Source organism: Pelodiscus sinensis, chromosome 15 (genome assembly GCF_052426305.1).
Source record: "Pelodiscus sinensis isolate ZL-2025 chromosome 15, ASM5242630v1, whole genome shotgun sequence".
Lineage (NCBI taxonomy): Eukaryota > Metazoa > Chordata > Testudines > Trionychidae > Pelodiscus > Pelodiscus sinensis.
The window spans coordinates 25,958,786-25,982,273 of NC_143066.1; the positions used below are offsets into that span (position 1 = coordinate 25,958,786).

Below are 23,488 nucleotides of genomic sequence, written 5' to 3' on the forward strand. Positions count from 1 at the left end.
TCGGAAAAGCAACGATGCTCTACTGTACAAAATCAGCCGCTATTCCGGAAAAACTATTCTGCTCCCGCTCGGGCATAAGTCCTTATTCCAGAACACTGTTCCGGAAAAGGGCCAGTGTAGACAGCCTAGTAGTCTTTTCGCGAAAATGGCGATCGGGGCTCTTTTCCGGAAAAGCGCGTCTACATTGGCCACAGATGCTTTTCCGGGAAAAGGGCTTTTCCGGAAAAGCAGCCTGCCAATGTAGACGCTCCTTTTCCGGAAAAACTGAAAACGGAATAGTATTCCGTTTTAAGCATTTCCAGAAATTCATGCCAGTGTAGACACAGCCATTGTGTATGTGATGAAAGGACTGTAAATGTTAAGATATTGCTGCTAACTAATATGATAAACATTTTTCGACGGTGTCATTAATATTTTAAGGCATAAATGGAATGCTAGTCACTTTCGAACAAATAAAAGGAAACTAATTTAAAGAGCCAAAGTTCAAACTGCAAAATTTGCCGCTGGGTTTTGGAACTGTTCCTGCATCTGTGACGTCAATGGGAGTTTTGCCATTCACAGTGGCAGCCAGATTAAGGGCCATGGTAAAAAACACTGTGGAATGAGTTTGCCATTTAAAAATGATTGCAGACCTAACTTTTGGACAACACATTCAGACAAAATGTGGCTATTTTGGTCTTGCATAGATATTCATTGGAGTTTCAATTGGAATTTAATGGTTAATCCCCCATAATCTGAGAACATTTAATACTCCATCACATTATATTTGAGATATTTCACTGATTGTCTGGATTTTATTTGACATGATTTTTTTTCTATGTAACCCGTCTGCTGGGTAGGCCTGGCAGTAACCAGGGCTGCGTTCAATATCTTGGGGCCATCACACATAGAACCGGCTGGAGCCCCCACCCAGTAATCTGGGAAATCTGGGAAATTCACGCACCCCTGGGCGCCTCTGAGAGGCAATGCTTCCCCACTCGCAAGCACTGAGTCTGAGTGTAGGAAAGAAACATTTAATGAAACAGAAAGAGAAGTCATACGGCATTAACTTGGGGGAAAACACCCCAAACATGAGCCAAGCCCCCACCCCAGCCAAGAATCTCCCGAAGTCCAAAAAGTCTGACACCCCAAAGGTCTCTGTCCCTGGTCTGCCACCCAGAGTCCCAAAGTTCACCTGCAGGGTTTCACCTCCCAACCTGGGTAGAAATGGGGGTCGGGGGATAGATAGGGGGCACCGCCACGCTCCAACAGCTATCTTGTTCCAACAGCTGTCTTGTTCCATGCCTCTGGACGCTCCACTGGGCACCTGCCACCACTCCACACCACGCCGCTGATGGCCACTCCTCGCCTGCCGCCACTCCACACCACCACTTCACTGGTGCAACAGGTCTGGCACTCAGCCAAACCCATGATTTCAGCCCTCAGTGATTTCAACTCTTTAGCCACCAGCTGGACTGGCAAATGAATCCAGCTTTCACTGACTCAAACCCTTTAACCCTTTCCCCCAGCTCTGTTCACTCAACTCTGGAAGGGGGGAGGCTTGTTCTTCCGAGACCTCTTACTATGATGGTGGTGTCTCTCCTGCAAGCACTGGTGGCATGTCTTACAGTTCCCACATTTAGGGGTAGCATGATTAGTTATCCCCACAACAGTCCCAAATTATGTACACTTCTCCACATTCCATTCCAACACTGACCCTCCATCAGCCCTGGCTGAATGGGATTTACAAAGCCACCCCTCAGATTCTCTTCTGAGCAGTATTTACACGTCAACAGTTAACACTTAATTACCTTGCAGAGCTAAACAACTGTAGTGGGCACACCCACCCCTCCTTTCAGCTGGCTGACAGCAAGCAGCAGTTCAGCCCCTGCTTACCTCTAGTAACTTCTGAATCAATCTTTTAAGGATATTGTATCCTATTTCTCTTTGCATGAGATACCTACTTATTTAAATTGCTCAAAAATATTCAGTTTGATCTTGTTAAATCATGAAGAATAAAACACACCCTGTATCACTTGGATATAGTTAAAATGCACCATCCATGCACATCACAGAATTAATGTATATGCATTCAATTTTATATTCTCATAATAATGTCATGGAATGTTAATGCAATTCTGTAAGTGCAATGGTATGGGAAATAGGGATATAAATGTCAGAGAGCTCTGGACTACTGTTGCTGCTACTGCCCAGGGCTGGCTGGGGGATGCATGGTGCAATCCAGGTGGCACTCAGGGATGGCTGCCCTTTAGCTCTACCTTTCTGCCTGAAGTCATGTCCCTTCCGGTGGCTTGGTAGCGAGCCTCCCTGCACATTGCCCAGGGTCCAGTAAAGTCTGTCGCCAGCCCTGACCTGATTGTAACCTGATCTGAAACTCACTGAAATCAGTGGAAAGACTTAATTTTAGTGAACTTTTGATCAGGCCCTGAGGCATTGATTCAGAAAAGAATCCCAGTTCAGGAAGGGCATTTAAGCATGTGCCTAAGTCCCATTGAAGCCAATGCTTTCCTGAATGGGATTGTCTTCAGTGCTTATGTGTTTTTCTGAATTGGAACCTAAGGCTTCCACGTTGAAGAGACACTTGGGGACACTCCCCCAAGCTGTGAGTGAAGGTTATGCCTGAACTGACAATAGTGCTAAAGTGCTCCCCCCTCAACTGAGAAGAAGAAAGACACTCTCTGGATTTCCCTCACACGCCTGGGAGGGGGGGGGGGAGGGGAGAGGGGAAAGGCAAGGCTAGTGTATTTTGTGTGCTCCAGCCTTACAGAGGACAATAGGGGCTGCTGGAGTGCCAGTATGGGCTCCCCAGTGCTTGGAGGAGCCCTGAGCCTTGGGGGCCAGATTCAAGCAAGCCCAGCTGCATCAGGTCCCTGACCTTAGGTTCCCCACCCTTACTATGCACATTGAAATGCAAGTCCTAGTTGTGCCTGAAAATGCATGGCACTGAACAACTCACCCCTTAACCCATAATGGACCAGAGAAAGGGGAAGTCCCTGGTATCATTTCAGGTTACCTGGCAGACCTCAACACTGACCTTAGCACAGAACACCCACCGCACCCACTGACTTCCTCCAGCCTTGGGAGCCATCAGCCATCAGAACCAGATCGAAGGCTGAGCCCCCACCCCCTTCCTCCGCTCAAAATCATTGGCCACTTTTGGAAACTGGTGTATTTTGTGAGTATATGGCAAAGCGGAGAAGTGAGCCCCCTTTCAGACATAGCACTTTTCTCTCTGTTTTTTGAAGCAAGTAGTTTCTAAATGAGTGGGAAGCAGGGTAACCTAGGTCAGTGTTTCTCAACCAGTGGTACAAATACCCCAGAGAAGTCTGGGGGGTTCATCCACACAACTGAAATTTGGAGAAAACTAAATTTTTGTTTTAAGTTTTACAGCACTTTATTATTGTTGTACTTTTTATCTCCAAAAATGTCATTGCCCACCCAGCTACGGTTAAGTTTAAACAAATGTGTTGCAGGTAGAAAACAATGTTGTGTGTCTGAAAACGGTAGGTACTGGGGGCATTTATAATTGTTTAAAGGGGTCCTTTATAAGAAAAGGTTGAGAAACACGGACCTAGGTGGCTGAAAGCAGGTCGGGGGCAGGATGCCCGGGGCAAAGGGACACACAGAGAGACAGCGACTTGGAGGCAGGACAAGAACCCAGCTCTGCACTGGCGCGTTCACCACCTCGCTGTTCTGTCCCCGGGCGGGCTGTGGCGTCCAGCCGGGATGCAGCGGGGGGCCTGCCTTCCAGCGAGGCAGCATCCGCGGTGCCGCCTGCCTGCCCCCCTCCCGCCCCAGGCTAAATGACCCGGCTCTCCCCTGACTTGCCCGGCCAGGCTGACTGTGCTCACGCGTCTCTGGGGCCGGACGAGCAGCCAATGGGAAGTCTCCCTGGCCTCCCACACCCGCTCCGGCTCCTCCGCGCGCTGGGGACCGCGTGGCGTCAGCCCGCGCCCGGACCAACCAGCGCCCGCCGGACCCCGCGCCCGCCGCCCGCTCCCCCTTTAAGAGCCGAGCGCAGGAGCTGGGGCGGCGCAGGCTGGGTTCGGTTCTCCCCTCTCCGCGGGCGCTGCTACGAGCCGCCGGGCCCCCCTGTCCCAGCCGTCCCGGAGAGCTGCGCGCTGGGGCTGAGCCCCAAAGGATCCCCCATCCCCGTGTGCCTCTGGGGCTCTGCGCCCCGTGGGCGGCATGCTGGCTCTCCTGGCTGGACTGCTCTTCTCCCTCGCCTCCGGGGCCAGCTGGCGGGCAGTGAGGGGCCAGGAGAGCCCCCCGGGCAGCCGCTTCGTGTGCACCTCCCTGCCGCTGGACGCTGCCCCCTCGGGCTGCCCGCTGCCCCCGGTGCCCATGCAAGGGGGCGCCTTCCCAACCGAGGAGGAGCTGAAAGCCACCGTGCTGCAGCTGCGGGAGACCATCCTGCAGCAGAAGGAGACCATCGGCAACCAGCGGGAGACCATCCGAGAGCTGACCAGCAAGTTGAACCGCTGCGAGAGCTCCCCCGGCCCCGACGGCAAGCCCGGAGCCGGGGGCTGGAGGAAAGAGTTGGGCAAAGGCAAAGACACCATGGGGGACCTGCCTCGGGACCCTGCCCAGGTCATCGACCAGCTGAGCCGGACCATGCAGACGCTGAAGGACCGGTTGGAGAACCTGGAGGTAGGAGACGCTCGGGGACCCGCCAGACCACTGTTGGAGGGGAGCTGTCCCTGGTGCTGTAACCCGAGCGGCGTGGCTGTGTCTGGGAGTTGAGCGCTTTTCACCCGAGGTGCCATCTCCGCTCCAGGTGCCAGGTCGTAGCGACTAACCCCTGTAGGGAAGCGGGGGGAGGGAAGAGGGTGATGTCACCCATTGAACTCACAGGGTCTCTCAGGAGGGCAATTAACAAAGTTGCTGGGAGTCCCAGAATGAAAGGAACAGGCATCACTTCCCAGCAGCTAGGAATGGTTCTCGAAGCCGCTTGGGTGATAGAATCACAGGACACTAGAACTGGAAGGGACCTCCAGAGGTCATCAAGTCTAGCCCCCTGCCCTCACGCCAGGAACCCTCTTTAGTCAGTTTCTGGGGCAATAAAATCTATAGTCTCCTACTCCCTTTTCTTGGGCGCCCCCAAAACTATACCCTAGTGTGGTGAGAGGGGAAAGGCGCCTGCCTTTTGTGTGAGTACTTGATGCATGCACTGTACTTGGTGAGAAAATGGGTACTTTGGACCAGCAATCTGAAATCCAAGCCCTTGTGCTGGCTACATGGTAAGCTGCTAATGAAGTCCTTATATGCTGGCTTTAAGAGGAGGAGAAAAAACCCAAGCTGAGCCAGCAGGAGGGACTGCAGTGAATTGATTTTCTTGATGTATTTAATGGGAAACAGAGTATCCTCTTACTATGTCCCAGCCCTTAAAATGCACAGGAAGAGATTTGTGGGTTTTATTTTCCTGCTGTTAGGAGCTTAGGATCCAGTTTTAGTATTTTCTAAATCTCCACCGCACGGCTGCCGAGAACGTGTCGGGCAGGACTTGGAATGTGATGCTGAAATTCCGGCCCGCACGACCTTGACCTAACGGCGCTAAACAAAACGGGAAGGGCCTGGGGAAAGCAATGTAGCGCGGGTCATAACGACAAGACGATGCTTTCCTGAGAATTGGTCTCAGGTGACTGCAAGTCATTCCAGTAACTGCACACATACGAAAGCTGATTCAAAGCCCATAGAAACCAGTGTAGAGGCTCTCATGGACTTCAGTATGCTTTGGATCAGGCTCACAGTTAGACATCATACTTGTGGCAATGTTTTGCTTGGATGGAAACTTTCCCCCGCAGTGTTGTTCTCTCTCCTCCCCCCTAGACCAGGGCAGAATTCAAGGTATTTTGTCCCGCTCCCCATTTTGATGCATATGATTCCCAAGAGGATTTTTAAATGATTTATTAAAAGTTCATGTCCATTCAACTATTACTTGCTGTCTATTAACTAGAATGGCTGCTGGAGCAGTTTTAATAATAGATTCATGGCAGAGGCTTTTCACATTTTTTCAAGGCACTTCCCCATTGGCTACTTCCCCACATAGGTTACAGTGCTGGGGCCTTGCCCACTGCAGGAGGTGAGGGTCTTCTGGAGTCACACCAGCTATGTGTTGTGGGACTGTCCATAGAATAGAATATGATTTATTTGGCTAGAAATAGGCCAGAGGGGTAACGGATATCTCCTTAAAAATTGCTTCCCAGAGCTGTGTTTGGGGGTTTAGCCTGCCATCTTGGAAACTCTCTGATGCATGGAAAGTTTGGTTCTCTAGAGCAGTGCTTGTAGCCAAATGACGTGTGTTGCCTAATGGAAGGGATAGAAGCTTGGTACAGTGGCTTGGCTGACCTGGCACCTAGAGAGCAGATAATGTCTCAGAAAAGATGGACCTCAGATATATTTAAAAAGCTTTGCTCTGACTTTTTAGAAATCTTTGATTAATTCCTAGCAGATAGAAACGGAGAGGCCATTCTTCTCTCCCCTCTGCCCTGTTCTTTCCTTTCCCTTTCCATTCCTTTGCTTTTGTCCTCTCTCATTTTCCTGTTATCTTTGGAAGAGAACATTCCATAAAATAAAATTTAAAAAAGTCTGCTTCTTAGGGAAATCTCTGAAAACTTCCTGTTCAGGATAAAATCCAGTCTCTTATTACCGGTATACTGCTGTTCATTTGAGAATCTCTTGATAGCATTATAATTTTAGTGGGGGAAAAGGAAAGGTCCTACAATAAAATGCCCCTAGAAGACAAAACTCTTGGTATCTAGCAGTAATTTAAGTAAATCTAGTTTTTTTTTGTTTAAAGACTATATCCCACTTTGCAAACTTCACTTTCACAATGGGTCACTTTCAGAGTTGATTTGATGAAATATCTGACTTTTTGTTTAATAAATCATACACTATTTACCAAATTAAAATACTCAACATGTCCATTTTGATTACTTTACAAGTAGATTAACATTTTCTTGCTTTAATTTACTCCATTTCTAACTAACCTAGTAATGTCATTTTGAATTAGTTGAATAGATTATTTTAAAACTATGCAACATGTAGCTATTTGATCTACATCAAGCTTAGTTCTACAAAATACAGGCAAGAAGCCATCTTTCTTAAATGTATTAACTGTCAGTGATATGAAACAAGGGAAGCATGAAATAAGTGAATCATTAAACAAATACATTGGTTTTGAAGAAACCAGTCTCTTTTTGCTGACCTGATGAAAGCTTTGAACATGACATGTTGTTTTTTGCCTTTCTATTATGCTTTCAGGAGAGCTTAGTCTTCTGGTTTGAAATCTGCCCCCCCCCCTCCTTGGTCACAAGAAAACCCACATTTCACAATTTTTGCTTTTTGAGAAGTGGCATAAATTTTTTTTCTTTTTCCTTGAAGCACCAACTCCGAGCCAATGTGTCATATGCAGCCCTGCCTAATGAGCTTCGAGAGATGCTTCAAAGGAGGCTTGGAGATCTAGAGCGCCAGCTTTTAAGCAAAGTGGCTGAACTGGAGGATGAGAAATCCCTGCTTCATAATGAAACTTCCGCCCATCGGCAAAAGACAGAATCAGCCCTAAGTGCATTGCTGGAAAGAGTTTCTGAATTAGAGAAAGGTAATTTGGAGACAGAACTCAAAGCCTTCCGTGTATGTTGTTGTTTAGTTTCCTCCCTCTTCTGCTGCCGCACTAGTACTCTGCCTCTTAAGAGACAAAGCATGGTCTCATGCAGAGGGACTGGACTATCTCCCTGGAGATGTAGGTTCAGTTCCTCCCTCTGTCACGCACTTACTTAATGAGTCACTTTGTACAGAGAAGGTTCCAGCTCTAAACTGGAATAAAATAACACGGTGGGGTTTGAAGACAATGGGTGTCCAGAATGTTATGCCCTGCCTTTCCAAACTGCCAGGTAGGGGCCACACCTCTGCTCCTGCCTGGGGAGGCTGGAACCATGCAACTTCCTCCTCTCCCCTGGTGCTCAGGGAGCTGCACTGGGTGCACACGCCCCTTACCTCTCTTCCCTAGTGCTCCTGGGAGGCACTGCCCCATATCCTCCCCTGGGGGAGGGTTGCACTAGGCACACTGCCCTGCCTCCTCCTCTCCCCATCAGGGGCAGGGCTTCAGCGAGGAGGGGGTTGTATGTGGGGCTGGGGGCTTGTCCCCCCAGCCTCAGCTGCACCAACTGCCCATCCCTTAAAGTTTGCTGCATACCCAGATATCTACAGATATGGGGACCATATATATGGAGAAGGAAAAAAAGTGCTCTCCACACACTTTGTTAGCTCACATTATTTTCAGTGCAGTTCAAGTTAGAGAGTACAACTTGCCTACTGTATAGGCTGCTACAGCTAGCTTCACCCTCTAGATCTGCAGCCACTAATTATGCCACTAGGTCCCCTCCACTTTTTTGTTGGCTACGCCATTGAGACCAAACAATTGGTTTTCATTAGTGGTGAATAATACTCTGAGAATCTGCAGACCTTGAAGCATATGTCCTATCTCAAAAGTGCAACCTTCAGGTTTTACAGTGGATTACATGTGGTGCCACTGGGGGACACTTAATCCTAATCATTTAATCAGATACTGAGATTCATTATTACTGGGAAACTGCATGCCTGGGTACAGTCCATTTATTTAATGTACAAATGCATGTGGCAAGCAAGTACAAAATAAAACTGTAAGGACAATGTACGTTCAGAGAATTGCATCCTATTAGATTACCCTTAAATAATCTGTATAAGAATAGCAGGTTTGGGTAATGGTTTGCTTGGGTGAATGAGCTGCCTGCCTTAAAACAAACTGTAGTGGGCACACTTTCAAAAATGTGCAGACACACACATCTCATGAATTTTAAGATACAGGCTAAAGGATCCATGTGTTTAGTACTGAGCATAGACTTTTCATTTAAAAAGAATGTGCAAAAAGAGAAGTATAATTGTTGGCCACTTAATATTTCCCCAGTAAGCTTGGGCAGTGAAACCTTCCAAGTTAACAAGTTTCTCTGGACTCTTTTTATACTCATTCAAGTGCTTTGAATTGCAAACTCACTGATACTTGTAATACTGGCCTTGAAATAGCATGTCCCTGTAGGGCATAGGTCTTGTGTGTGTGAGAGAAGTAAAAAAGGGTCCAATATGCAGTGCTTATAACTTTGTGAGACTAGAAAGAACAGAGAGAATGTTATAAAAAGATGCTTTCCCAAAGATTTCTAAGGAGCTGAAGTGTTTGGAAGACAGGAATTGGGAGATAGGGGTTCTTATCCTGGCATTGTTGTTGCTTGTCTTTGAGATTTTGATGAACGTCACTTAGCCTTTCCTGGGCAGAGCTTTTCTCCTTCTGGACAGTGAAGGATAATACTGCAATGTTTAATTCTTGGGACTGTTGAGAAATGCAGTCCATTAATGCTTGCAAAGCCCTTTGGGATGTGCTAATGAATGGAGCAGTACAAGTGCAAAGTATTAATAATTTATATATTTCAAATGCTGATCCATTTGTAATCTATTTCTGGGCAATAGATTGTTCAACATCCACAATGCTATAATCTCTCAGTGGACTTAACATTTGTCCTAGAAAAAGGCTGCTCTTTTGTAAAGGGTGGCAGGAGACTATGGAAGAGTTTCATGACTGGCTTTTAATTTGTACTTGGAAATAAAACAACGAGGAGTTCGATGGCACTTTAAAGACTAACAGCATTTTTTAGGTCATAACCTTTAATAAGATACAGCTCACTTCCTCAGATGCTTGGAGAAAAGAGAAAAAGGAAGGGATACAGAGATGGGAGTGTGACATCAGTGCTAATTTAATCAGGGTAGTCGTGGCTCATCTCTAACAGTGATGGGAACGTGAGAATACCGGAAGGGGAAATTATCTATTGGTAATTACTTATAGGTAATTTCCCGTTCAGGTACTCTCACCTTCTCATAACTGTTGGAGACAAGCCACATCCATTCTGATTTAATTAACACTGATGTTACACTCCTATCTCTGTATCCCTGCCTTTTTTCCTTTTCTCCAAGCGTCTGAGCAAGTGAGCTGTATCTCACGGACGTTTATGTCCTAATGCCCTAATAAATTTGTTAGTCTTTAAAGTACCACTGGACTCCTTATTGTTTTTTGCTGAGACCGACTAACATGGCGACCCCTCTGAAACCTTGTATGGAGCTGTTACAGATGATTGTGAACTTGTTTATCAGGTGGGAGTAATGAGCACCTTGGAGCTGTGATTTCTAAAGCGCACTAACATGTAGCTCATTAATTGGTCTGTGCAGATCCTGCTGGTGCACACTCCTGGCTCCTTAGGGCATTTTAACATTGTGTTCTGTAAAAATGCACTAAGGAACATTTTGTTAGACTGCAAGCCACTATCTCTTACCATGTGTATTTAACCTTGCACCTACCATTAGAGCTGTAAATGCCTGTTTCTTTGTGTTAGTTATTCTAGACAGGGCTGGTAGCAACACCTATAGTAAAAGCTGCCTGACATTCCCCTACCCTTTGCCAAACAATTACCATTTGGGGTTGGAAATTATCCATGTTAGTCTGAATGGCTTTGGCTGCAGTTAAAAAAAATCAACCCTAGGTAAGATTGAGGGTAGGGAAAAAGATTGAGAGTAGGGTTAAATTCTAGCTCTAGCACCCCATGCTTTGGAGAAGAGGCTTGGCATTTGTGCCAAGGACATGCCTTTTGAGATCCTCTGAAAATCTGGCCCCAAGTTCTAAATCTTTGAAAAATCAGTTTGTACATGCTAGCGGAGACTTCTTTGATTTGCAGCAGTTGAATTTTTGAAGGTACCATCTTCATGGAGCATGCACAGGCCTTGGCACACCTCCTGCCCAGACTGTGCATGCACTATCCTCAGAGAAACTGAGCATGCTCCAAACCCACAGTGACAGGGGTGAAGCTGGGCTTTCCCTGTAATCATTGCTCCCTGCTGCTTTGAGTATGTCTGGGGCCAGGCACGGAAACTGAGAGCAGAGAGCCTGTCTCTCCGGTGCTCTTCTGCTCCTAACAAAGGGAACAAGGAGGAGGAAGCCATGTAATCTACATGCATAGGGGGACAAAAACCAGACTAGAGGAAGAGAAAGGGTAGTTTAGCGCAAGGGGCCTGAGTGGCTCTGGAAGGAGGGGAGAGAAACCAAGATCAGGTGGGCAAGGAGAGAGAGTGAGAAATAGGATGGAGAGGGAGAACAAAAAGCAGTTAGTCAGAGGAACACAGACTGGGGCTGAGAACCTGTCAGGGAACTGGAAGTAAGAGGGAAGAGGGAACGGAGCTGGAAGGAGTGTGGGATAATGGGGATTGGCTGGTCAAGAGACTGAAGCAAGAAACTGCAGAGGATTATGGGTAGGAGGAATACTGAGATTGGATAATGAACCTGGAGAAGGAGACTGGGCCTGGAAAACAGGGCAGGAGATAGACCAGAAGAGGAGTTGGAAGGGGGGAAGAAGTCTGGGCAAAGAGACTAGCACTAAGTGTGGGGAGGAAGAGAGATGTGGGGTAGGGGTGACTAAGACTTAGGCCTGACTGGCCAAGGACACTAGGACTGAGATGAGAATATTGAGTAATGGAGCCTGGGAATGGTAGGCAAGGAGAATGAGCCACAGGTGGGCAGAGACAAGAATAGGACAGGGAAGGGGCCCAAGCTCCTGTGGGAAAGGCACAGAAGAGTCTGTGCCCACTAAAGCACAGCCCCCTCCAGAGCTTAGAATGGAGCTCAAGATTCCTGAATCTCGTCATTCCCCTTCTGGTAGCAAAAATCTGTGCTGGTCCACATAGTGCAGGGGTTGGCAATAATTTTTGCACAGGGGCCATTCCAAGCATTTTGCTAAGGCTGCACTTTCTGTTCTATTAATGGAGGGAGTGTGGGGTCTGGGATGGAGTTTGGCTGCAGGAGAAATCTCTGGACAGGGATTAAGGTGCAGGAGGGAGGCAGGATTTGGGATGGAGTTTGGGTTCAGGAAGGGCTTGTGACCTGGGGAGGGGTTGGGGTGAGGGAGGACGTGCCAGGTACAGGCTATGTCCATGGCTGAGAGATGCTTACCAGCATAAGTGGCTCCTGGCCGGTGGTGCAGCAGGGCACTCAGGCTGGCAGGCTGCCTGCATACCATGTGGCCCTATGATGCTCACAGCTGCCAGCTGTTGGGGCAAGCTTGTCTCTGTGCACCCTTTGGGGGAGAGGACAGCAGATCTCCATGTGCTGCCTGCACTTTCAAGCACTGCCTCTGAAGCTCCCATTGGCCAGAAACTAGCCAATGGGAATTGTGAAGATGATGCTGGGTGTGGGGGCAGTGCACAGAGACCCGCTTCCCCTGTCCCAAAAGGTGTGTGCAGAGACACCCCTGCCAGCAGCCTCCAGGTGTGGTGCTTCTGGGAGCAGTGTGGTTGGGCCTGTGGTAGGCAGGCAGACAGCTTTAGTACCTTGCTGGGCTATAGAACATTTTCCTCAGGCCTTGGGGTGGAGGGTCATGGTGGGCTGAAGGAAAATATTTATTGGGCCAGTTGTGGCCTGTGGGCCATATTTTGCCCACCCCCTGACATCGAGAATGATTCCTAATATTGCTTTCAGTTACTTTATTAGCACAAAATAAAAGACAGGACTATGCAGCACTTTAAAGACTAACAAGATGGTTTATTAGGTGATGAGCTTTCGTGGGCCAGACCCACTTCCTCAGATCAAATCATGGAAGAAAATTGGCATGACCCTATATACCAAAAAATAGAAAATACCAATTTTCTTCCACAATTTGATCTGAGGAAGTGGGTCTGGTCCACGAAAGCTCATCACCTAATAAACCGTATTATTAGTCTTTAACGTGCTGCATAGTCCTGTCTTTTGTTTCAGCAAGACCAGACTAACATGGCTACGTCTCTATTACTATTTTATTAGCACAAGTGGCAGAGGGCTGTGTGGAGAATCTAAAAGTTCCCCACTGATTATGATGCCAAGTGGTAGAATTTCTGGGTATTTATTCCAGTTTGCTTTTTAAAAAATCCTAGGAAATTATACACACAAGCCCATGTTAAAAGAACATTATTGAGGTTGCTAAGTGAAGCACACAAGTTAGGAAATGCCAGAATTAAGTTTGCACAGGCAACCCTAATTTGGCCCCCTTGTGCATAGCGTGCTAGGATACGGTGTTTAATTACATGTTCACACGCTATTTTTTCCACATGATCCTTTCCTTCTTCAGTGCACAGACTAGACCTTCTCTGGGGATGGATCAGGGTTGGGGAGTGAAGGATCCTGTTACAGAAATTAGACGATGTGAGTGTAAATGAAGCGAAGGCCTTCAGGAAAAATAAAGACAGTATCATGGATAGGCCAATTATATGTTGCCCTGCAGAACACAGTTGCTGTGGATTTTATCCCTGGTTTCTATGTACAGCTGGGCAAGTCAAACAAGCTTATCATAGGGAGTAATAGAATTATTTCCCTCATTTTTTCTGGGCACCCAAACGGACTCTGGAGGTCTAATTAACAAAATCGAGGAGCTGTAAATGAAAAGCAATGGGGACTGGACTTTTAAAGTGCTATATAATGCTAAATATTAGAGCCCATCAAAAACATTTTGACATGATTTTCCATTGGACAATACCATTTAGTCAAAAAACCAGTTTCCAATCAGGCAGATAAGGTACTCCGAGAAATCTGGTTCTAGTCACTTCAAGTCAGGCTCCCAAACTTAGTGAATAATCTTCCACTTAATCTCTCTGTGCATTTGGTCTTCATCATGAAAATGCAGATAACGAGACCTCTTCATTTTGCAGGGCATTTGTAAAGCTAAATTAATGATTGCGAAGCACTCAGATACTATAGTGACAAGTGCCATAGAAAATAATTGGCCCTGGAGAAAATAATAATTTCTTATAGCTGCCATTGAATAAATAAGGCCTAGGCCACACATTGGAGAGAGAGGACAATACAAAATACTGAATGGCTGCTCGTTGAATACTGTCCGTACTGTTCACTGAGTGAAGCAGGAGTCCTTTGAAAACATAGTATGTAGTCATATAATTAAAGACTGTATCAGAACCCAGACATACAAGGGAGTCAAATTCAGGTTGTCTGTGCAACTTGAATATACTTTGTGTAATTCCTTAAATCAGTAAAAGTTAGAAAATACCATGTCTTAACTATGACTTCAGATTTAGATAAGAAGAGATTGTTATTTAAAACACATGTAAAACACATTGCTTTTTCTCTTCCTATAACCCTAGGTAGCAGTGCATTTAAATCACCTGATGAATTCAAGGTCTCCCTCCCTCTCCGCACAAATTATTTATATGGGAAGATCAAGAAGACTCTGCCAGAGCTATATGCCTTCACTGTGTGCTTGTGGCTGAGGTCTAGTGCTTCTCCTGGGATTGGAACACCGTTCTCCTATGCTGTCCCTGGGCAGGCTAATGAAATTGTGTTGATAGAGTGGGGGAATAATCCAATCGAATTGCTCATTAATGACAAGGTAAGAACTAACTATTTTTCCTTCTAGATTATACAGCCCAGGTAAAAGGTGTTCTTCTGCACTATAAAAATCTCTGGTAACTCTTTCTATTGACTTCAATGGAAGCAAGATCAGGGCACCAAAGTTTAAAATAAATTCACACACTTTCAGAGAATGGCTGTGAATAAAATTAGGTGATGCTTTTGTTCATGAGAACAGACAACATAGTATTGCTGGATATGCTTAACCTGTGCTTGTACAGTGAAATTACAAACATTTAGATTGGGGTGGGAAACCTTTTTGGGTCGGGGACCACTGACCAACAGAAAAATCAGTGAGAAGCAAAAAACAAACAAACAACAACTCACCCCAAACCCTTACTGTCGTGGCCCACAACAGAGGATAAAGACATTCCCCACATTCCCCTCACACACCAGAGCTTAGGGGGGTACAGCCTAGTAGATTCTGTATGCTCCAACCCCATGGTGGGACAGTGGGGAGGCTGGAGTGCCAGCGTGGGCTCCCCAATGCTAGGAGGAGGGCCATAAGGCTTGGAGGCCGGATCCAGGCAAGCTGGGGACTGCATCCAGCCTCCAGGTCTGAGTTTTCCCACCCCTGAATCATACAGACTAGGTCTGAATCTCATTTCATTCAAAGCTAAATCAGTTTGGCACCTGTATAAAGGAGATCTGAGTGAAACCAATGATGATCTTTTAAAATTAATAGGAATTGAATCTACCAGAATGAACCTGGCATAAAATTAAATGGACAGCTAAGAGAATAAGGCATATGTCATAGAATCATAGAATACTAGGACTGGAAGGGACCTCAAGAGGTCATCGAGTCCAGTGCCCTGCCCTCATGGCAGGACCAAATACTGTCTAGACCATCCCTGATAGATATTTATCTAACCTACTCTTAAATATCTCCAGAGATGGAGATTCCACAACCTCCCTGGGCAATTTATTCCAGTGTTTGACTACCCTGACAGTTAGGAACTTTTTCCTAATGTCCAACCTAAACCTCCCTTGCTGCAGTTTAAGCCCATTGCTGCTTGTTCTATCCCCAGAGGCCAAGATGAACAAGTTTTCTCCCTCCTCTTTATAACACCCTTTTAGATATCTGAAAACTGCTATCATGTCGTCCCCCCCAATCTTCTCTTTTCTAAACTAAACAAACCTAATTCCTTCAGCCTTCCCTCATAGGTCATATTCTCTAGACCTTTAATTATTCTCGTTGCTCTTCTCTGGACCCTCTCCAATTTCTCCACATCTTTCTTGAAATGCGGTGCCCAGAACTGGACACAATACTCCAATTGAGGCCTAACCAGCTCAGAGTAGAGTGGAAGAATGACTTCTTGTGTCTTGCTCACAACACACCTGTTAATACATCCCAGAATCATGTTTGCTTTCTTTGCAACAGCATCACACTGCTGACTCATATTCAACTTGTGGTCAACTATAACCCCTAGATCCCTTCTGCCATACTCCTTCCCAGACAGTCACTTCCCATTCTGTATGTGTGAAACTGATTGTTCCTTCCTAAGTAGAGCACTTTGTATTTGTCTTTATTAAACTTCATCCTATTTACCTCAGTCCATTTCTCCAATTTGTCCAGATCATTTGGAATTATGACCCTATCCTGCAGATTAGTCGCAACCCCTCCCAGCTTGGTATCATCTGCAAACTTATCTGCATGTCCATAGATTTGTTTTGTTTTTAATATTCTAGCTATTTAGTCTTTAATTTATGTCAAACTCTTTCAATTGCTGCTTTTGTCTATAAGAAGTTCAATTGTCTGTGAAGTGTCAAACATGCACTGTAGAATCAGGCCTGAGAAGAAAAAGAAATACTAAAACACAACTTTTAAAGATTTTTAATCTTAAATATCCTGCACATCTTTCTCTTTTTTTCTAGTTTGAGCTAGCTGTCAAAAGAAATTGATGTAGAATGTGTAAACCTCAAATTAAGTCATTAAGCTATGTACTTGAGCAAAAATTAGATTGTTCAATGATGGCTGAAGTGAAGTTTATCAAAACTTGACATCAGACACTGTACTTTGTGGGATAGTGATAGAGATGCAGCCGTGTTAGTCTGGTGTAGCTGAAACAAAAGACAGAACTATGTAGCACTTTAAAGACTAACAAGATGGTTTATTAGGTGATGAGCTTTCGTGGGCCAGATCCACTTCCTCAGATCAATATGTGGAAGAAAATCAGCACAACCATATATACCAAAGTGATACAATCAAAAAAATGAACGCATGTGAAATTGACAAATCAAATTTTAGAATAGAGTGGGGGTGAGGCGGGAAGGTTAGTGTCTGTGAGGTAATGACATTAGGGGTGATAATTGGGGAAGCTATCTTTGTAATGGGTGAGATAATTAGAGTCTTTGTTACAAAGACAGCTTCCCCAATTATCACCCCTATGTCATTACCTCACAGACACTAACCTTCCCGCCTCACCCCCACTCTGTTCTAAAATTTGATTTGGTCAATTTCACATGCGTTCATTTTTTTGATTGTATCGCTTTGGTATATATGGTTGTGCCGATTTTCTTCCACATATTGATCTGAGGAAGTAGGTCTGACCCACGAAAGCTCATCATCTAATAAACCATCTTGCTAGTCTTTAAAGTGCTACATAGTTCTGTACTTTGTGGGGGGGTTTTAGTCTCAAAACACCTAATCCCTGGGAATATAGTGATAGGGTTGCTAAGATACCTAAAGTACAATTCAAATGGTTCATGGTCATGCAGTAGGTTTAGAAATGTTTATTAAAAATACTGTGTTAATATTTCTGACATGTACGTGCATGTGTTTGGTGGGGGCAGAGAAGCGAGGTTAGAACTTGCTTATCTCTGCTAGTAAAATGTCCCCATTTGTAGGCTTGTTAGCCTACACTGTTAACTGCTTGTGTAAGGCTAAAAATTTTCTTCTGGATTAACAGCTGATCCAAAGCCCACTGAAGCCAATGAGACTTTGTATTGAATTATAGTCTTTGAATTATGCCTGTAAAAGGGGCCTATCCTGTGCCCTGTGAAGCCCCTAGTCAATTTCTCATAGACAGCTGGAGTAGAAGGAGCTCAAAATCTTTCCCAGTAAATAGAGTGCAGCAGTATTTTCTTCAAAGGATTTTCTTCCATGGGCAAGCCCCAAGATTGAAGACAGACAATCCTAGCACAAAAACAGAATGGGAGGTTAGGGGTAAGATTAAGGGATTTAAACAACAGCAAAGAAATGCTCTGGAATAGCATGCAGCATCAGCTGGACTGGGGGTAGCCTACTCTCTTGTACCTTTGGTATTTAGCCACAGCTGGAGCAGCAAACATGCCTTTCTCTCAATTCCCAGAGCACTGAGCATGCCTTCTCTTGTTAGCCATTTGCAAGGCTGCTGTAAACCAGGAACAATGTGGAATGGCTTGTGTTTACATTTTTGATGGGAATGAATGTCTGGGATAGGACACACATTCTATGAAGAAACTAGAGTAATGATGAAGCCTTGGTTCTTAAATAGTGGCCATAGGTCTCAATAAGGTCTCCAGCATTAATTATTGTTGTTATCTACATGTAGGTTGCCCAGCTCCCTCTGTTTATTAGTGATGGGAAGTGGCATCATATCTGCGTCACATGGACAACTAGAGATGGCATGTGGGAGGCATTTCAGGATGGAGAGAAACTCGGCACTGGTGAAAATTTAGCCCCTTGGCATCCAGTTAAACCTGGAGGAGTCCTGATTTTGGGTCAGGAGCAGGTGAGTTTAAGAGAAATTGTTGTTTCGTAGGGTAAAAATAACTAGCTCTCTCCCCCTTCTCTAGAAGCAGAAATTAAAGCAAAACCTACTGATCACAAATACAAAGGCAATTTGGAATGCATAGGGCTGTTATTGCCCAGGTCTGAAATGCCATTGCTCTTCCTCTGTGTGTCACATCGGAGATGTATGACCAAGCAACAGACTTTGTGGAACTAATAGCTGTTACCTTGCTGTATTTCTCTTATTTAATTCTTGTTACCAGAAGACTTGCCCCGTATTGCCTGGGTCTGGCCCAGGGGGGAGGGGCTGTGCAGGCCTCTCACTGGTTCTCCCTGGACCCAGCATGGAGGTGAAGGGGGGCTGTCCCAGTAGTGGTGGGGGGGCTGGCCTGAAGCTGGAGGGAGGGGTCATGGAGGCCTCCCACCGGTGCTCCCTGGGCCTGGGCTGTGGCTAGGGAGGAATGCTGTGAAGGCCTCCCCAGCCTGAGGGCAGATACAGGGGCTGAGCAGGCCAGCCCTGGTGGCGCTCCCCAGACCAGCATGGGTAGGGTGGCAGGGAGGTCTGTGCAGGCTTGCTGGCGAGGCCACCTGCATGGCCTAATGGTGTTGGGGGACTGCCTGTGGGTCCTGTGGGGGCACAGGACTGCACTGCCTGCCCCCAGTGGTGCTTGGGTGGGTCCACAGTGGTCTGGTGCTAGGTCTGGCGGGTGGAAGGCTTTGGGGTAGGGGGACCACTTACCTGGGCCAGTGGCCAGCAAGATGGTGAGCCTCATCCATAGCTAGCCACTCCCTTCCTGGTGCGGCTGCCCCCAGTAGTCATGCTGCAGTACAGCTATCCTCCATGTTCGCTGCCCCCAGTGGTGACTGTGCAGTATTGCATCCCTTTCATCACCCCCCCCCCCCCCCCCCTTTCATGTTATCGAATTCCGGTCACATCCCATTTTTCCTGCCACAACCTACCCTTGACCTTACTTTAAGTTAGGAGAGGAGGAAGTTGCATATCAAAGGTGGTGGTCCTAGATGTTACAATTTAGGAGGAGTTCTCATACAAATGGACTCACAGACAGATGCCTCTAGCACATGTATAATGTATATGGATGATAGACATAATATTTCCTAGTGCAAGTCTTAACTTAATGCTAACAAATGAAGCACTGGTTCTGTTACTTTTGGCAGTGATCTGACTAATGCTTGCATATGAATCCTTTCAAACTGATGGCAGATAGCTAGAGGGATGCTAAACACTCGATGGAAATAGGCTGAATTGGACCAATTATGATGTATCTGAACATAGTGATAAGCAACTGTCTGCAATGGCAGTTGCTGTGCCTCCAATTTGTATCTGGCTCTCTTTAGGAAAGAGTGCAGGGGGTCACTTTCCTTTCCTCCCACCCCCACCATCTTCCCAGCTAGAACATCGGCACTGTTGTGCCCCCTTGGGTTTAGTGCTCCATTGCTGTAAGAGTTGGACTCCTCTAGCTTTCACAGCACAATGGAGAGGCTTGTGGCCTTGTCCAGGGTCCCTTCCTGCCTTGCCCCAGAGACAAACCCACAGAGGTCAGAACACATGCTGTACCTCAGTCAGGGGATAGCACTGGCCACTTTATTCTGTAATTCTCAGAGCTCCCCGCCCATGCTTTTTTGACTAGCTAGATAAATCACCTGATTACTGGCTTGTCAGTGACTTGTTACGAACCAACCCAGCACGAATTGTGATATTGGAATATTGCTGATGGCTTTTATTATGTTTTGGAAATCAGAGAAAGATATCTTGCTATGAAACTTGAAAATAACATTACCTAAGGAATAAATAGAAGGATTTTGTGATCTGCTTATGAATTAAAAAGGAAGTGAGAGTCAGTGAAATTATTGGCTGGAAACAAATTCCTTAGTTCTGTCATTAAAGCAAGTGCAAAGATAATGACTTACACTATTCAGTTTTTAGCTTTGGGAGTAGGAGATGAAAATGCCTGAGAAGTTACTATTAACTGTATGTCAGAAATGGCTGTAATAGTATTTCACTCCAACTTGCCCAGGTTCAAAACTGGACCAATGTGTAATTAATTTTGGTCCAATTCTGTTGCCAGTAGATGTTTGTTCTTGATTATGGCCAGGGGCGGATATAGGGCAGGGCGAATGGGGCGGCCGCCCCGGGCCCCGCGCTTCAGAAAGCCCTGCACATGCGCCGTGGCAAAGGGGGGGCCCCGTGGAATTATGCTGCCCGGGGCCCTGCAAAACGGTCATCTGCCCCTGATTATGGCTGCACAGTAGAGGCTCAGGTTCAGCATGAAAGCACTGCCAGAGCTCTGCTGTGAAGCTTTCCTTCTCCCTACTCATACTCTAGTTCCCTCCAATCTGTACAACTGGATGTGTAATCGTGCCAGCTTAGTGTGGCTCTCTGCCTCCTAGTGGCTGGACTGTTTAAGGAGTAAGACAGCTACAGGTTGAACCTCTCTAGTCCAGCACCCTCTGGACGTGACTGATGCCAAACCAGTTAATTTGCTGGACCATGGGACACCAACATTGCCTAACAGCATTATCAATACTTCCACTGCTTACTGTGCTCTTAAAGGGCATTTAGGGGTAAATTAGAGCTAAATAACAGCATACAAAACTAAGAGCCAGGATGAGTGGTTGTAAACAAACTTTATGGGACTGCAAGAAACTTGGCCACACCCATAATAAAATGGACATCCAGTTAACTAAAATCATTCTGGACCATGGATGCTGCCAGACCAGAGAGTGCTAGACTAGAAGTTCAACCTGTATTACCTCCAACAGGATGGCATTAGTCCTTCAACACAGGCAATGGCTGTTGGGCTCTTCTTTAAAATCCAGAGGTTCTGGTTCAATTCCTGCAGATGACTGGTTAGTGGCATGCTTAAAGGCACAAGTACCCTTTATACATACATAGTTATCACTGAAGATAACAAAATCTAGTCTTGGCAAGGATTGCCCAATTAGGCCTTAAATCAACTTTAATTTTCTAAAGGCCAGCATGGGTATGCCTTTACTGCAACAGGCACATAAGAGTAGTCCTTTGCTATTGGAAATGGTATTCACACCCTTGTGATATGAAATACCAGTTCTTTGAGACATGAGTTTCTGAGTGCTTGGAAGAGCAATAATTTGTGAAAGGTTAAACAAAGGCCATTTTGAAATCTTGATGACTAGCATTTTGCATTTGCATTTTACCTATTGTGGGTAGCTTATTTTAAGGAACAGGGAAAACTTGTTCAATTAATTCTAATTTTTTTTATGTGTATATAGGATACGGTTGGAGGAAGATTTGATGCAACCCAAGCCTTTGTTGGGGAGATGAGCCAGTTCAATATATGGGACAGGGTCTTAAAAGCAGAAGACATCGTGAACATTGCCAACTGCTCCACCAACATGCCCGGAAACATCATACCCTGGGTTGATAACAATGTTGATGTGTTTGGAGGTGCAACTAAATGGCCTGTGGAGACATGTGAAGAGCGTTTGCTAGATTTATAGCCAGAAGCATTTTTCTATTTAAGTGCCCCATTTTATTAGGACAATTTCTTGTGTGGTCTGTCACACTTTTTTGCCCACCAAATGAATTGTGTGAAAAAAATCCCAAATGAAAGGTTGGGTGCAAATAAAGCTAATAATTATTGGCATGAATCCTGAAGACGAAAGGCACCTGTTGGCTCAGATAGCAGTTGTTGTCTTAAGGCTGATCCCGAGATACTTATTGAGTTCAATAGACTTTGGATCAGGCCCTTGCTTGGTACATTAATTCTTCTGGGGGAATATCATTTGCAAATATGTTATCTATATCAAGTGGCAGAATTACTCCTCTCTGATAACGTGATACAAACAAAGCACAAAGCTTTTTTTAAAGAGGGAAAATGTACATGTTGGTATTGACTCTTTCCTCCTATATGTATTAAACATTCATTTTACATACTTTTTAAAGAATTGAAGAAATCCTTCTAGTATAGTTACCGTGTCTTAACTCAGCACCCCTGAGACCTGCAGTAGTAGCAGCAGCTGAGTAGCCACTATCTGCATTACAGAAGATAATTGCTTTACAGTGTAAACAAGTTAGAATCCTTGTATTGTGTGTCATGATCTAAACACTCTGCTTCTTTCCCTAGACCTGAAGAAGAGCTCTGTGTAGCTCACAAGTCTGTACCTTCTACCTGCAGAAGTTGGTTCATTAACTTGAGGGTACCCCCCTCCCACCATCTTTTCCTGTTTAGATCATGGAAGAGATTATATGATGCAAATGCTATTCCACTCCAAATTCAGAGAAAGGGCTAGATACTCAGCTGATGTAAATCAGCTTAGCTCTGTTGATTTTCATGGAGCTACATCAGTTTATATCAACTGGCATTCTGGCTCCCAGTCTGTATGTATTCCCTTTGTCCCTCCCCACTCTCATGGATAGGTGATGGTTGAATGACTGTACTTGTATTCCATGTAGTGCTGCATATTTCTCTCTGAATTCTATCACTCTAGTCTGTTTTTTCTTTTCTAAATACATAGCAAATGTTTCTAAGTGAATTTCAGTTTTGTTTTGCTATGAAAAGCCTTTCTGTGAGCAAGTGCCAAAGTTCAGTTTCTGTTTGCTGAGAATCACTATATATTTTTCCAACCTAAGTCTCTATTGCTGTCACTTCCTGTGTTATGATGGTCCTATGTGCTATGACGAATGTGCTTGCTTTCCATTCTTGTTAATTGTCACGACTTCTGTAAGCACTGAGCTGACTTTTAAGAGTATATTTTATTATGCTTTTTTTGGTTTCTCAATACTTTGGAGACAGAGTTGTATTTTCTTGGTATTGGTGACTCTTTGGTTTGTGGCTTGCAGATAGCATATGTAATATATCAGAAAGTAAATACTCTTATTAATTTAAAGAAAAGTGATTTTTAAAAGAGAATTTATAAAATTAAACATCCTATTTTATTTTTAATGTTCTGAATTGTAAGAATCTCTATTGTGACAGTTCCATTTGTTGGATAAAGTTACATATTCCCACTAATATGTAGTATGATGTTCTTAAAGGAAAGTTCTTATAATTTTTAATTAAAAATGCATTGTAAAATCAATTTCCTTTATTTCCTTCATATTCTTACAAAGTACCATCTGCCATTTCACAGTGCTATGATTTTAATTATATGTCTAAAAACATACGAACTGTGCCTCTAAAAAAGTCAGACTTCTCAAATTCTATTTATATACTTCCTTTATTCCAGAATGAATACAAACTACAGCCCTGATCCTGTGCTGACTGAAGTGGCATGTAAAGTCTTTTGTAAAAAGGCATTTTCTTTCATTACTA

General features: G+C 45.1%; 1 protein-coding gene across 1 annotated transcript; it reads left to right on the forward strand.

Moving 5' to 3' along the window:
- Positions 1-4,026: 4,026 nt before the first annotated feature.
- NPTX2 (neuronal pentraxin 2) lies at positions 4,027-23,255 on the forward strand. Its single transcript, XM_006112821.5, has 5 exons — positions 4,027-4,650; positions 7,384-7,600; positions 14,200-14,444; positions 17,998-18,177; positions 21,447-23,255. Exons 1-5 carry the CDS (start codon positions 4,189-4,191, stop codon positions 21,672-21,674), a joined length of 1,332 nt encoding a protein of 443 aa, XP_006112883.2. The 5' UTR covers positions 4,027-4,188; the 3' UTR covers positions 21,675-23,255.
- Positions 23,256-23,488: the final 233 nt, after the last annotated feature.